The 16,638-nt window shown below is 38.5% G+C and overlaps 2 protein-coding genes and 1 long non-coding RNA gene across 3 annotated transcripts; 2 read left to right on the top strand and 1 right to left on the bottom strand.

Moving 5' to 3' along the window:
• The first annotated feature begins 1,610 nt into the window (after positions 1 to 1,610).
• LOC110061410 (uncharacterized) lies at positions 1,611 to 3,368 on the top strand. Its single transcript, XM_020768247.2, has one exon. The coding sequence runs from the start codon at positions 1,783 to 1,785 to the stop codon at positions 2,800 to 2,802; it is 1,020 nt and encodes a 339-aa protein (XP_020623906.2). The 5' UTR covers positions 1,611 to 1,782; the 3' UTR covers positions 2,803 to 3,368.
• A 2,783-nt stretch (positions 3,369 to 6,151) lies between these two features.
• Positions 6,152 to 16,289, bottom strand: LOC110061411 (small ribosomal subunit protein uS7m-like). The gene is made up of 10 exons (XM_020768248.2): positions 16,133 to 16,289; positions 15,122 to 15,175; positions 13,542 to 13,634; positions 12,829 to 12,858; positions 12,322 to 12,411; positions 11,392 to 11,455; positions 11,039 to 11,073; positions 10,486 to 10,612; positions 8,493 to 8,642; positions 6,152 to 7,308 (listed from the first exon to the last, which is right to left on the bottom strand). The coding sequence occupies exons 1-10, from the start codon at positions 16,258 to 16,260 to the stop codon at positions 7,228 to 7,230; spliced, it is 852 nt and encodes a 283-aa protein (XP_020623907.2). The 5' UTR covers positions 16,261 to 16,289; the 3' UTR covers positions 6,152 to 7,227.
• LOC149111731 (uncharacterized) lies at positions 7,077 to 8,207 on the top strand. The gene is made up of 2 exons (XR_016207109.1): positions 7,077 to 7,206; positions 7,428 to 8,207. It is a non-coding gene; the product is annotated as an uncharacterized LOC149111731 (long non-coding RNA).
• Positions 16,290 to 16,638: the final 349 nt, after the last annotated feature.

The raw sequence follows: 16,638 nt of genomic DNA on the forward strand, positions 1-16,638 counted from the left end.
TTCTAAGAAATTTACCTGCTAATTTAAACACATCAGACTGACCTTATGGAAACGATGCATGTAAATTATATCCCGGCAACGCAACCTAGAAGCCGTCACAGAATATTATTCTTGAATTGTTTTTCGTATTATCGTAATAAGTTGATAACCGCAAGTACAGAAGAGCAAAAATTAGTTATTGGGTTTCTAGCACAAATCCCTCAAAGAGAAGTTACAGTTAAGAGGATGGATGTCAAATTATTTTGCCCAAAATTATTCCGAGAGTCTCGAATTTGCTTGCCTTTTTCCGAGAAATGTTTACACTGAAAACAATCAATGCGTCGTTTTCCTAGAAAAATGTAATACTTATTATGTGCGACCTACCCCTGATCCCCCCCCCCCAAAAAAAACTTATTCTTGGTCACGTGGTCGGCGAAAGCGACACGGGTGACTCTGGGGACAAGAACCTCACAAGTTAGGATGTTAAAGGAGCTCAGTCACGATGGTATTTAAAATTATTTTCTCAAAATAGTACCTTATTAAGATAGAAAAACACCTGAGATAATAATAATCATAAAGGAACAAGGATGGTTAAGGATGGAAAAGATATACACGGGTTGCAAGCGACGAACTTGAAAAATGTAGCCTAAACTTTTCAAGATGCGCAATACTGTAGCGTAGCTCCTCCAAAGTCTTAACTTTGGTTTGGGTAATCACACCCTAACAACGATCGTTAAAAGAAAAGAAGTAATGGTGAGGAAGGCTCCTCAAACTTTTAACGTGCAAGAGTTGTTTGCTTAATAAACGACACTAAGGGACCAAGTAGCAAACATAACAGTTACATATGTCACACACACTGAAGGTTCTATTGTTTATTAGTCTAATGCAAACTTTGCGGGAAGATTCTCTGAATAAAACTAATAATCCTTTAATATTGTTGGGCCAAGTTTCAACTGAGACGATAACTTTTACCATGATTTGTGCTTTAAGTAACAAACAGGTAATGACATCAGTCAATGGGGGAAAAATGCCAAAAAACACAAGATGAACAAAGCAAAATTGAAAATCGATTTCGGGGAATTGCATACGAAAACAATCTGACAATAGACAATAGCACTTTTGCTTTCGTTCAGCTGAGTCATCCAGCATTTAATTTCAGTAATATGATGACAAAGTAAAATACAGCATGTCCATAGCGAACACTTTCTATGCAAAGAGAACTGCTTCGAGTTTACTGAACAATGGAAATTTAGGTTTTAGCTCAGTAACTTATTTATAATCGTTCCTAGAACATAAATGCAGTAACTATCACGTACATATCAATGCTTTTACTGTCAAAGCTTTCAAACATTAAAATTGATGGGAAATATTTCGACGTATAGTATTCGCTTGGTTAAATCGCGAGCTGGAGCGACAGAGTCACAATGCTATTGCTCTATTCTACAAAAAAAAAAAAAAAAAAACATACGCGTACTTATTCCGAGAAACCACACTTCCTTCTGCGCATGACCATATTTGAAAACCAACCTCATTAACCCGACAATTACTATTGATGACGTTCTGATTATAAAGATGTTGATTGAATACGGTTGGTAAAAGTAACGCCCCCCACCCCCCCTCTCCACCCCGACCCCCGCGCTCTGAAGTGCAAATTCTCGGAAAACGTTGACACACGCCACGTCCTATTAAAGTAACATCTGCCGCATCCCAAGGATTTGCATCGTACCACTCAGACACAAGCGACATCAAGATCTTCGATCGAACATTTGAGTTTACGCTGCGTTCAGTTCGAAAACGAAGAAAATGGGTGAAGATCATTACAGACAGATTGAACATCGTGATCGAACCGCCACAGCAATACTAAGCGTTGTACAGCAAGCTTCGCAATTCGAGCGCGAACGGATCACAGAATTCATCGTCGGTCAACACAGCGAGGAAATCGAGTCCCTAAAGGAAAAAATTAACGAGAAGAACGAAGAGATATCACGTTTACACAAAGCAATGAAAGATCTCGAGGACAAGAACAAAAAGCTGGACGTCGCTTTGAAAACTAGGATCGAGGAAATTACGAAGCTTAAAACCAGGATTGGTAAACTAGAAACCGAAAAGAAGGGTTTAGAAGACAAGTTAAGAAATGTCGAAGGGAAGCTGGATCGCGTCGAGAAGGAAGTCGAGGAGCTCGAGAAGGCAAACCAGGCTCACGACGAAGAAAACGTAAATCTAAGAGAACATTTGGAGATAATGTCTGGTGAAATGGAAAGTGTCAAAAAAGATTTGGTTCTGGCCAGAAATGAAAACCAAAGTTTGAAGAGGGAGGTAAAAGATTTACAAGATACTCATCAAAAGCTGATGCCGTTATTGCCACTGGGTGTTAAAGAAGGACGGCAAATGCTGGCTGCTCCACCGTCAGTCTCCCCTGATCAATTCCAAGCATCTTTGCGACTCGGCGAACTAAGCCGCCAACTGCAAGCCAAGATGTACGCGTATGTTCTGCCACAGTTGTTCACCCCGATCGGTAATTATAAGGTGAAAACTATTCGTCGCGACGTCGAAAAGCTTCCCAAGACTGTAGAGGAGAAGGAGAAAGCAAGACAGCGGTGGGCTGAACTTCAGAGTAAGCTTAACTGGGACGAGACGTACGAGGAAGCAATGAAACAACTCCAGCAAAACAGGAATGCTGATGCCCACCCCAAAATAACGACGCAATTACTGCACGAAGCAGTGGATGTCATGGATGCAAAAGGGAACCTGAAAGGTTGGCTCTCTCGGGACTGCGTTACTGTATTAATCACTATGTGGGAACAACTTAGTCGCTGCAATTAGGTCCTTCTACGGAGGTTTCAATATTTTTAGTTATATCTTGTCGCTGAATAGGGTTTTATTGAAAAAGCTATGGGAATGAGTTTGTTATTTCATGAGATACTTTTTTTTATTATTGTTATTATTACTGACGTAGGTTTGAACGAGACATATTAGGCACACAAAAGTTGTGATATATTTTCTTCTTTAACAGTTTACAAAGTATTTTCCTCGCAGTTTAGTCAGAGGATTTAGGTTGACCATAGTTCAAGGGCAGCCAGGCTGAGCTTGTTAATGCTTTCTGAAATCAATTCACAACAATGCAGAATGACGGCGTGGCGCGTCCGAATCAATACACATTCTAGCTATGTATGTACTGCTTTCTAATCAAGTTCTACTCTTCTTTTTTTACCTTTTTGAAGTGAAAGAAAGATTGTATTTCATCTGACTCAATGGACGGTGCTCTGTTACAACAGCTTTGTTTCTCGCCAGTTGGCCAGCGAAGAAATAGATCCATACATGAGACTAACATTTACTTCGGTTAGCCTTGAAGACCAACAAAGAATAAACACAATGAATGATTTTTCTGATTGAGGCGTGGATGCCATTGATGTTAAGCGACTTATGACTGACTGCCTTATATCTTTTGTCTTAACATGCTTTACCGCAGTTGATAACGAATTTTAACCAACAGCACACAGTTTTCTGTGTTCCCAGCCCGGCGATCACGTTTCACCATTGCATAGCACAAATGGCTAATCCTTAGCCCAGTCCGCCAAAAGAATCCGTTCTTTGCCAAGCTAAGATATGTGTAAAGACACTAAACGGAGGATTCAAACCTTAAAATCTAGACAGACACACAAAGTGCTTTTTAGAGCGCCTCGACAAGTCAGATTTATTGAGTACAAACTTGGTGAAATTGGAGTCTTTGAAGGATTGAACCTTGACACTGTTATATTGCTGATTCAATGCACGAACGCTTGGTTCCAACTACGATTACCATTTTGTAGGTGTAATGTTTTGATGTGTAGGTGATATTTTTGTTTTCTTTTTTGTAGCACTGAACAAGTTTTTACTCATCGTCATGTAGCAGTGATATATGAAAGCTTGGTGTTTCAACAATCAAGGGGACGACAACCCTTTTCCTAAAAATCGAGTAACACGTCACGCGGGGAGGGTTTTCTAAGAAATTGCATGTGGCGAAGGTCAACTTTTAATAATTCAAAACGATTCGCGCCGACAAAACAGTACCTTTCACTCATTCAATGCATACAGTGGATCCATAGATTTTGTCTAATATATCCAAGTGATTTTAGGTTGGTTGGCGAGAGATTGGCTAAGTCTTCGCGGATGCTGACGGCTACTGTTCAAGAATGGTATGATGTGGGATGCATGAGGTTCACTTGGCCATAAACACACTAGAAACTAGGTAAACATTGTGCTATAATGTATAGTATCATAGTCGAGCCTTTCCTTGAGTAAGAAGCATGAAATAGTGTACGTCAGAAATGGAGAAATAAGCAACCCAGTCGTTAACACCTAACGTAACCTGGTTATGATACGATGTTATTTAGGCAAATTGACAACACTTTCCTTCCGTAAGACAAACATCTCGCAAATAACCTTTACTTACTTTGTATTTATTTTTTACATTTTAGGCGTTATTTCTGAGGACGTCTTCAGCCATGTTCTCAGAGCACCAATTAGTTTAAATGGCCACCAAAAGGTACCTCATTATGAAGGCTGTTATCCAGTGCTGTTATCAGTAGACAGTCGTGATTCAGTCCAGTACAACTATCACCGGTTGACGGTCATATTTAGGTCTTACTGTGGCGGTGTTTGCTTTTAAAACACGTACGGAGAAAACAAAATGTCTGTCTTCTTGGCAGACTAAAATAGGACTTCTGAAAAATTTATTGGAGCAATCGACAAATCGTGCCATTTCAAAAACGACATCACTATGCTTGAATAATAGACATGGATCATACTTCGTGTGTTAAATGAGCGGTTGATGTCTGATCCATACCTTGCCCTCGCCTAGCGGTTTCGTCAGTATCAGACGAAATGAAAAACAAAACTGAAATTTGGCGATTCGGGGAAATAATAGGGATAATAAATTATACATGCAGCGGGTGTTTGCTACCTCATGCATGTCATGTGAAGCTTCCCTTGAGCGGGTTTGTTTCATGCGAGTCTTTTTTTCTTACCAAAAGAGGGTTTCAATTCTATTTCTAAGACTCTACGCGCGTGAGACACAATCTGGAACAGACCATGGCTAAATGAAGTTTTTTAAGAAAACTCCCGACAGGAAAACAACGCGCCCAATTCCGAGAAATGTTATTCATACATACTTACGCGTGTGTGTCACCCTTCAGTTGATTGGTCAATGCCTTACCACACCATTTAGTAATGTTTAGTAATTGCGCCGAGTACCGTGCTTTATGAAACCACAGGATATCCAAGGTCACAAGAAGTAGAATTTTGCCCTGGGTCCTCTATGAACCTATGATGTGTGTATGACTCATCTTTCAAGTTCATCTTTCACAATCCATCGTAATCTTCCCCAATCTTATCCATCCTTCTTCCTTTATGTTTTTTTTTTTTTATTTGTTCTTTTTTAATACCTCATTACTGGTTTTCTTTCTTAGTAAATTACTATTTTTATAAAGAATACATGTTGCGAAAATAGTTTATTGAAAATTTTATGGGATCTTTATTCGAACTTCGAATGTCATTCAATGGACCACTTTCGATACATTAAAATTCAGCTTGATAGCGAGGCCTTTAGAGGACACAAACAAAAGAAATGAATAAACATGGTCATTCAATTTCCTTTGTCTGTGTCCTCTAGGCCTCGCTGCCGAGCTGAATTTTAATATATCGAAAGTGGTCTATTCGCGAGAAACCGCTCGTTTTCCTATTTCCGCAGTTAGATTTTTGCATGTAAGGAGGATTGGGGATAGGAAAGCGAAATATGACATTTTGGGGCTTCTGTAACGAAGACGCCTTTACCTGCCTGAGCTGTTACAGTGTCGGAATAGGAAAGATATCGCCATCCAGACTCAAACGACTTTAGCACAAAAATTAAAAAAAAAAAAAGATCACTGACAGAGATTTTGCGAACCCTCTGAATGAGGTCAGAGACCATCTACAAATCCCCACCCCCCTTCCCTCCCAGACAGCTAATAGCAAGTCTCAACCGAGATATTCATACCTCAGAAATACAATTCTTTGCTCTGCGTCTGTAATCCAATAATGGAAAGATTGCGTCAAAATGAAAACTTGGTAAGAACGAAACAAAGGGGTGCACCACAAGGCGAAAATTCGATAAACAGTCAAAGTGAACGGTTGTAAGTTAAAATTTTCAATAAACTATTTTCGCAACATGTATTCTTTATTTTGTGGAACAAGGGTTACTCGCGACCCGTTAATATTCAGCAGTATTACAAGTATGTTAGGTTATGCAAACACGCTTAAGTTAATGATTTTCTTTTTTTGACCCAGAGGAGCTCTGTACTTCTAACAAAAATGGCAAACACATTTAAAAAATCGAAGGAAAAAAAGAGCTTTGTTGTCTGATTTCCTTATCAGCTGACCCTATTGTCAAATTAACAGTCCCTTTTCTGCAACGAACATCTGAGAAAATCAGACAAAACAACATGAGCATTCAGTCATATCCAACGACTACCTCTGACTTTATTCTGGCACCAACTGTCTATGTATGTATGAGGATCACTTCTAAAACCAGGTCTCTTTTAGAAGTACTAGGTAGCCTCAAGTTTCCAGTCACTCGAGAGAGCGCCGCAAATCATAGCCTAGATCAGGATCTCAAATGATTGGGTGCGTACGAAGGGAAAACGATTATCGGCTTAGTCCCCTCTCGCGTTTTCCTTCGTTCCGAACCAAACGAATACTAGGAACAGGCCACGGAAATTGAGGCCTTGGTCGATAGCCATACAAGCCGAACTCGTTCTCCCAGAAGCTTCCCTCAGAGATCCTCGTCAGCAGATTTTGCTTTCCTTGCGCCAGCCGGAGATTGTTTTGGACCTATACCTCACCCGCGAGCCTTTGCAAGAGCTTGTGATTATTGGCCCAGAATGATCCTCGGTTGCTGAATTATAGATGCGTCATGTAATGTGCTATCAGAATTAGAATAAGAAATGTTTAACAGTAAAGAGTTACTTCGTCATTACTCTTCCCTGTGGTTTTCCCTCTTCCCTGTGTGTGTTTTGCCCTTACTTTATACATTGTATGACCATCTTATATGAAAATTCTCAACCAAATGCAGATCGTGCAAGATGTGTTCCAAGCGCTTGAAATAATGGATGACAGAGCGGCGAATTGGACTTGGAAAAGGGATGGCTTTAAAGATTATTGGACATTCCAAGAAGAGGATTCCTTTCCTTTTCGTCATCCCTCGTGAGATTGGCAAGGGAACTCACAGTTGCGCTACCACCAGCGAAAATGCGCGTATGCTCTGTTGTCTTCCGCTCTTTTGTGAAGTTCCTGCTTCTTTTTTATAACGGTACCCTGAATTAGTTAGGAAAATAAATACCAATTAGATACCTTGTTACGGTGACCCTTAATTCCCTTCATACAGGACTCTTAGTATATGTTTTCCACGTTAAATTTTTTTTTTTTTTTTTCAGATTTAAAGTGGAAGTTTAACAAGCTGATGCAAATTCCAGTGAACTATTATGGCTGGCAGCTTAGAGAAAATTGCAATCTTTACAGACATTAATGCCTCTGCAATTTATTTACGCACACTGAAAACTAACAAATCTAATGTGGTTTAGCGTTGTCTGTACTTCTATCGACAACGATATGCGTCATCATAGTGGTTAGACAACGCTTAACCACATTCGATTTATTTTTTACCACAATATCAACGTCAAAGAAAATGTTTTTTGTTTTTTTTAGAGCGCGAGCTGAAAAAGGCATTGCGTGAAACATTGACGCGAGCAGCGTTGTCTGGAAACTTATCGACAACGGCAAATTAGCAAATCACACTACGAGATTAGTAGAAATGTGGTAACAACAACAGCTCTGTTTTGCTTTGTACCAAACATGTTGGCACAGACACAATACTAAGCAAACAAAGACCTTTACACATTTGTCGGGGAGTTTTGATATCAACTTTAAAAAAAAAAGAATAATAGCCATTGTGTGTAATACTTCGCTACGGAGTCGTGATGTTTGTATTAGTGCAGCAGTAACCAATAAGTATCGATGACTCATCTTTTGACTCCAAGGGTTGATAAGTATAACCTATCAATTTATTGATTTACGCGTAAAACTCTACGTAGCACAGTGGGGCTAGCCGGTACTGTTCTTCCGAAAAAGCTACATATAGGAAGAAACTTAGCGTATAATTATGCCTTAGAGTAAAGGATCTTTGAAAATAAACGAATGTGGAAAATTGAATGAAACATTTCCTTCACATCATTGTATTTGTTTTCCTTTTAAATATGACCTAACGATATCACGGACTAAATCAAAGTAGATTTGGACATTGGCCTCTGATTTAAATTTGTTACCTCTACCTGCGTTTTACAATAATTTCGTACTGATAAACTGGAGTAAACACAATTTATAAGTGCAATGTTGCCGGAATGACCATGCGAGTCCATGCACTCATTCATTACGGACATATAACTTTTAATTCTTGCCACATACATGTTATTACTCATAGACCAAGCAAGGCGCTTTCTTACCTCATTGTTATAAGCATCAATTAACTCTTTGGCTAGCTTCTTGTACATTCGGGCATTTTTGTTTTTGTTCTTCTGCTGCTCACGAGCGGCAGTGATCAGCCATTTCATTGCAAGGAACCGACGACGCTGAGGGGTAAGAGGCGTAGGGACCTGGGGAGAGGAGAACCGGGAATGAACACTGGAAATCAGAGAACTGGGGCTGACCACCAAAAATGTTGTTTTATACCGCGCTCGGTGTGATTAGCCTCTCTCCAAGTGGACTGGAGTGACTGGACAAAACTAATACATAACGGAACGACTTACAGCTTATATCCAAACACAGTCTCATTCCATTGCAATGGAATGGGATGTACATGTAACATCAGCTTAACGTATGTTTAAATCGAAATTCAATAGCTGCCTGGCCTATGGGAGGGTTTGGAGAGAAAACAATTTCGTTGGAATATGGCATTGACCATTTCTACCCGTCTGTAAAGTACCACTGTAGAAGAGACGCCGTATCTTGCCACAGAACACGACATGAACGACAGGGTTTCAATTTTTTGAGATTCAAATGGCGAAGCCACCAGATCGTCTTTTTTTTTTTTTTTTCCAGACACTTGGCAGACACAGAGAAGTTGATTAAAATGGCACTGTGTTGTAGAAAGGGTTACAGGCCAAAAACACCCACAAATGCCCTCTACAAAACGCCATTGGAATTTTACGTGGAATAAGCTTACCTTTTTTCCTCGCAGGAAATGTTCTAACACCTGAATTATTTTGTTTTGGCGTACTCTAAAGGTACATGTAGCGTGTTTTGTCCGGGGTGGTTCGTCTCGGGCGCGTTTTGACCGGTTACCGAACAAAGTATTTGACATCGTTTGTCACAAATAAACACAAAAAAAGTTGTTTTACACTGTGCTCGGTGTGATTAGCCTCTCTTTGCCAAAGTGGCCACAAAAGGTTTCATGCTAGCGTTGCAACTCCAAATCATGCTGGCAAATCAGATGCAATTTTAGTCCAATTTGGCCGCGGTGATTCCAGCGTGATATCGGGATATTACCGATATCTTTTCTCTTCTTTTCTTTCTTCAGTCTTTTAATAAAAACAGTTTTGTCCCATACACACAATGTAAAAGATTTCACACAACCCGCAGTTACAGCATTAGGTAGTCCGGAAGGGAGGTGAAGAGAAGTGGACATGCTCTGATTCCAAACTTCCGTTCATTTTATCACGTTTCATAGCAATCCTTGCGAAAAATCTTGATCAATTCACTCCGAATACAATGCAGCTGGTTGTAGTACGTGCGTGACAAATTCGCAACAACAAAATGCAACAAAAATTGGCATGCATCAAAAGTCACCTGTGATTCCTTAGTATTGCATTGCGCATCCCTACTGCGCACGATTTTAGCGTCATTAGCGCGCGCACATGAGCGCGTACGCGTACAAAACGTAAGAGATTTCCCTCAAACTAAGCTCGATAGCGAAATAAATGCTCCTTTTCTCTTGAACGAGCACGGTGAGTCCCCCACTTTTTATTTCATAATTTCAATGAGAACAATATCCTCTATAGCTGAGAAAAAAATTAGCAGAAATCTATGGCTACTTTTTTGGCAAATTAAATAAATACTACAGAGGGAAACATAACGGGCCCAACAGCGCATTTCCAAATTATCTTTCCCTTAAAGGATAAAAAAAATGCAGGGTATTTGAAGACATTTTTTCTGGAACGTAGGTGAATAAACAATCAAAGAAAGTCAAACTCTGTGTGATATAACCCGCTGCATTAAAAAATAATCAAGCATATTTGTTGCGCACGGAGATTACCAAAAGTCACCTAGATAACCGTATTTATCAGCATTGTGGCGTGAAAACAAGCACGGTGACCCCCTCTTTTTACCGGCTACGTTTTTAATATCTCCTTATCCTGTACAGCATACTAAGTTTCATCGGAAATCTATAGCGGGTTCTTTTGCTAGGGAATCACCTTAACGGGACTCAATGTGGCTCACCTGGTAAACTTTACCTCCTTTCTTAGTGCCACGGACCCCTATAACTGGTTTGGAGTTCTCAACTGCAGCAAGGAAAATCTGTAGTGGATCTGTCTCTATTAAGTCAGGTGTAGATGACTGCCTTTGCCTGTATGAAGCAACATTGAGTTTCATAAAAAAATCACATAACAAATTTTGCAAATGGTATTCTGTAGGTATTCCCATGCCGGATCACTAATTTTCTCAATGAAAATGAAAATATTTGAAGCGGCATGACCTATCCTTGGTGAAAAACCTTAATATAGGATATTTGAGGATTTCACGAGATCTTTGAGAACCTTCTAGATATTGATTCCCAAAGATAGGGATCTTCAAGGATCTTCGGAAAAACCTCGCGTAGATCCTTTCATGTAAATTAAAGATCTTTTCGAGGATCCCCCAAGATCTTCAAAGATCTTGGCGAGATCTTTGGGCAAAATATTTGAAGATCCTTAATTTAAGGATCTTGATCCACATCTTTGAAGATCCTGTCAAGAAATAATTTGAGATGCATGACATTCAAAATAGGACTTACTTCTGAAGTTGATCCTTTTTAATTTCCTCCATTGCCTTAAATAGAACAAGACAGACATTCTTCAATTCCGTAGCACAACACAATTTACGGGTGTGCAGCTGTGTACAATGAACTGAGAGAAAGACTCATCTTCCCCAAGAACACAACAAAATAACCCTGCTCAGGGTTAGAACCAGGACTGCCCATTTCACTACCACGTCTTCCAGTGCTCTGCACCAACTGCAGTGTGCTTCATAAAGGTTGTTGCACATTAGAGACTTCAAACTCACAAAATACAATGTATACTCTCAGATTCCTGATTTCCATACAATTTTGAAAGTTTAATAACAAATTATTCAGAATACTCCACTTACCATCTTAAAAATTTTCTGTGACAGAGACTTCTTGCCATCCCACATCATGCAGTTTACAAATTTACTGGGTTAAACAAAAACAGTTTATTACATTGTGTAAATGCTGCATGGGCGGCAAAGTTAGCCTCATTAGGGCTAAAAAAAACCTTTGATTCCCGCCTCCCTTTGGACAAGCAGCTCTCAAAGTTTGGTTGCCTCGGGTTAGGTCTTTAAGTTTAGATTTTTTTTGTTTTTATTTAGTTGGTCAATGACTTGCCTGGGCCCTTACCCATTGTACAAGTGAGAATGAGAACTTCCTTGTCTGGCAAGAAAATCTTCAAAGTACTTGTCCCAGATGACCAGACAGGAGTTTTTTCAAGTCCTCAGCTGCTAACGGTATAGAGCTTATACATGTATATACAATCATCATGTATATACAAATACTAATTAATGTAATTTCTATTTACAAGGCTAAAAAAAAAAGTAAAATCCCCACTGAACGTTTTCGGCACTAGGTCATCTTCAGGATAAGTAAAGACTGTCTGTTAATTACATATTTAATATATCAGTTACATATTTTTGAGACACCCAGACCGGAATAAATGCTTCATTTGTGCGAGTAGCCCATGGTGGATATGAATTCCACCTATGGGATTTGCAATTAGGCACTCCAGGTTTCTTTGTGTTATGGAAACTGTGCAAAAGTTGTTAAAAACAGTTAAAAGATATTGGAAATAATTAAAGCAATCAGTTGTGTGTGGCAAATTGCACAATTGTAACTTCCAAATGAATCATCACATGGTCTGAGTTGGGTGACAACAACAATGTAACTGAACATGTTAGCCAAATCTGTCTATTCTCTTGGTTTGAATGTAGGTTACATTATGGAAAAGGAATTGGACTGGAATAGCATTATCATTTGTACATGTGAGAACAATCGAGTATACTTACTTGACTACATCATTGTCAAATACTGATGTCGTTATGTGAGAATCTGCTGCTCTTGGAATTTCCAACTTTTCATCTTTGTCTAAAATGTCTCTGTTGATGTGTTAAAAAAGGCAAAAAAAAAAAAACATTCTTAATATCTTAGTTGAAAACAAAATAGCTTGATCAAAGATCACTAGAAAGCATTTTACAGGTTATACATGTATGCTGAAACTGCAAATCATCATTAATAGCCTCTGAGTACAAATGATCATCGCGCCTACGATGCACAAAACTGTAGCCATTGATATTCACTGTCAGGGTGGTCAAAACTACCTTGCTGCCTGAAAATTGCTATCTGATTCACAATCTTGGCCGGCTACCCTGTTATGGTATTCCCCTAATTCTTTAGAAAGGTATGACAAAAATTTACATGTGCTTCAACAATGAAGCTGCCCACTTCCAACTTTGGGCAGCCTTGCATAACTTAATTATTGTGTTATCACGTGATTAAAATGTACATGTACTTACAGTGTAGCAAGTGAAGAATGCACTTCTGCTCTGTTTATGAATATAAAAGACAACAGTCATAATGCTAAGAGTGCTAACTTTAATGGACAATTTGGAAGTTGTTTCCAAAATTTTAAATCTACATGACTTGTATGCTTAAACTTCCTTGAGGCCCTTGCTGGGAAAATTTAACTCTTGCATAAAATGATCACTTGGTGCATGTAAACCCTATACTTGCATGTGGAGGTTGTGTGACATTACAGAATGAAGGGAAGCAGATCAGTGATGTTTTACAAAATAATTTACATCACAACAGGTAAGCTACAATATTGTTTTTTCAGAGGGCAGTTATGAACATTGCAAATTAAATCAGTAACTGGCCCAGGTTGTTGGAAAGGTGGATAATGCTGTTCAGGGTATAAATCACTCACTAAACAGCAGGTTCTGTTAAGGCTTATCCAGTTGATAACAATTTATCTGGCCCTGGTTGTTTGAAAGGTAAATAATGCTATCCACTGGATAATGGTGTATCCGTTGGATGACATTATCCGACCTTTGAACAACTGGGGCCTGGTCGATAGTATTATCCATCAATCAAACAAATGGGCCTGATGATCAAAGATCGCATGCTTTGGAGGCATACTTTACTGATTTTATTTATAATTTGAAATGCAGTGTAAAAAAGGCATGGTGCACATGCATTTAAGTCAGATAACATTACATTGTCAACTTACACATCATCTACTTTATTGTCAGACACAGATTCATTCAAGTTAGAATCTGCAGCTTTAGTCACTTCATCCTTTTCATCTGCATGTGAAACACTTCTGTTGATTTGACAAAAGAAAAGAAATTTTAATTTTCTCTATAGATAAATTTCTGCTAAATTCTGAGAGGCTCCTAAATGCATCTACAGGTGTATTAAAGGAAGCCAATAAGGACAATCCCAAATATTTTTCAACCCAAAACAAAACAAAACAAAACAAAACAAAACAAAAAAAAGAAGAATAAAATAACATTTTTTGCAAATCACAGTCCAAGAGTTTGTACAGTAGAACCTTGATATAACGAAGGGCCAAGGGACTGGCAAAATAATAATAAAAAATGTTAAATTGAGGTTCCACAATAAAAATCTTCAAGAAAGTGAATAATTGTTTTGTAAGAAAATCCCCTTTCAAAAGAATTTTTTTTTTCAAAAGTAATGCATACATAAGTAAAGTTATGTTGCTTAGAAAATCTCTCATCTGCAGAACAGTGTACCAAACCGATGACAATATCTCTTTGCTCCTAAATTCTCTTCTACGTGCATTTACGACAGAACATTACGGTTTATTTTCAAAACTCTCTTCAGATTGCATTTTTCCATCATTTTGGATAGGCACATTGTGACAGCTCCAAAACCTCTAACACTGGATGACAGTTAGCTTCAGCTCTATGTCTGTTTTGTTATCTCTTATTGGCTTCTGTGACTTTAGCGGAGGCGGCGTGGCCAAGTAGTTTAGGGCGCTGGATTTGAAATCTGGAGGTCCCTGGTTCAAATCCTCCGCCCTACCGCTATCTGGATTTGTTCTCGGTAGCCCCGAGTTCAACTCCTCGGCCGTGTTGTGTAAATAGCCAACTGGTCAGCCTCCCACCAGTTGGGATTCTTAATAGTTTATGTTATGTTTGAAATATTTGTTTATTTATTTAAAGTGTCCCCAATTAGCACATTAGTGCTAAATACATGGACACTTAAATAAAGTGATTATTATTATTATTATTATTATTATTATTATTATTATTTACATGTAGGTGTGGTAACAAGAGCTATGAAGGATTCTATACATGTATGTACCTACATTTTAAGCTGTGCATACATGTATGCCAAAGAAAGAATGAGTCATATTATTTAAGCATCTGTAGTTAGTCTTATACAGAGAAGAAATTTTGCTCTGACTAATCAATATTTGTTTTCACCGTTGACTCTTGGAGATACACAGGCTGTGGTGTTTACAATTCAGTCACAATTTGAGACATTTTTTTTCACAATTTCAGGACCTACAAAAATCAGGTCAAAAATACAGTCACCTTTTCCCTAGGACTCCAATCTGAGTTTGTAATAAGCTATAAATTAAAGCCACGGGTAATTGAGGTTGCTACATGTATACCTACATGTAAGATATGATAGATTCAACAATAGATTTCAACAATACTACCTAGTCATTGGCCAGATAGCGGAAAACAACCGTCTGGGCAGTATTAAGTTGATGGAGGCACGATGTGGAGTATATATTAATTCATACATGTACAATGTAAAATTGCAAGTGATACTTACAATGTTGAAACTGCTGAGCTCAGACTCCTTGCCACCACAGAGCAACTTTGTATTCTGTTCATTACACATGTATAACAAGACAACACATTGTTTTCAGATGCTTTTATTACAGCAATTCTACTTACATTAAAAAGTAACATGACTCGATGCGTTTGCCATCTTTAAAAATAGTTCCCACATACTACTGTCTACTGACAAATTATTTTTGGTCTCGCAGCTGGGTATGGAAAATCGTTTTCCTGACATAAGCCTACAGTAAATATTAGTATTGCCGTCAACCAGTCAACAGTGACCAAAACATGGAGAGGAACACGCATGCAACAAATCAAAACTGCATGTGGTTAAGATCATACAGTACCAACATGTACATGTAGTCCTTATTTTGCCAAATAAAAGACGCGTAGTTTGTTTAATTTAATGACGCTCTTTGGGCTCGTCATGCAATCTTCCTCCCCCCACAAACGTCTGCTGAAACAAACAGCACATTCCTTTCCCTTTGTTCGTAAAGATCAGCTGGAGATCATGCCCAAAGAGCATCTGCATCGGAGGCTAGTGCAACATACAGTAGTTTTCGTTCTTGATTTTTTCATTTAGGACCAGACTACTACACCTGAATAAAATCTCAACACCCAGCCACTGACACTACGTTATTGCAACAAGATGTTTCACCTTTCAAGAATGTGGTTCACAAAAGTCTTAGCTTACATGTAAGCTTATAAATATGCTCGATTACTGAACTCAAACAATCCAAATCGAACCCAATCCAAACAGTTACAGTATACATTGTACCATAAACTCCAAAGAAAATACGTACCTACTCGAGAGTTAAAAAAAGAAAGTTAAAACTAAATGTACTTAACTGTTTAAAACACAAATATTTCCTCGTAATTAATTACTACCAGGGTTTATGACAAATCTGCAAGCTTCCTGAGCCTCTCAACATTAAGGCACACATACCTAATAATCATAATTCATTTGTGTACTCAGGTTACTAAACATAAACACTCTTACCTCAATGATGGTTTAAATATTGCAGCTCTTGAAAAAATTAAATGCCTCGTAATAGCTCCAAGAAACGTATTATTTTGCCTCGAGCATGATAGGCAATTCAGAAGCACAGAAGCTTTCCTTGCCGCCATCTTGGATTTAACGAGAGTGAGAAGGACCTGGTGCAGAGTGATTCGAGCGCGAGGCATGTAGGGAAAACGTCCTCAGGTCCCTAAAGCATATCAATGGTGTGTTTAGCCTCTTCAAAATATGCGCCTGGAGTGAACTGTTGAAGGTAGAGTAAATTATTTTTTAGCATTTTTCCCAATAATGTTATGTACAACGACGAGGCGTGCCTTTTTGTGGCAAATTATATGTGAAATGAATAACTTATTACAACACCTAGTTTGGATTATAACTTTTAAAGTTTCTATATTTTACGATTTAGAATATTTTGGGGTGTCATGTCTTCATTTTTTTGTGAATTCATAATCACAACGAAAGGTAAAGTCTGTGTCGCGCCAATTGTT

This window comes from Orbicella faveolata, unplaced genomic scaffold (assembly GCF_042242905.1).
Source record: "Orbicella faveolata isolate gen_17 unplaced genomic scaffold, um_ofav_v1 contig_2, whole genome shotgun sequence".
Taxonomy (NCBI): Eukaryota; Metazoa; Cnidaria; class Anthozoa; order Scleractinia; family Merulinidae; genus Orbicella; species Orbicella faveolata.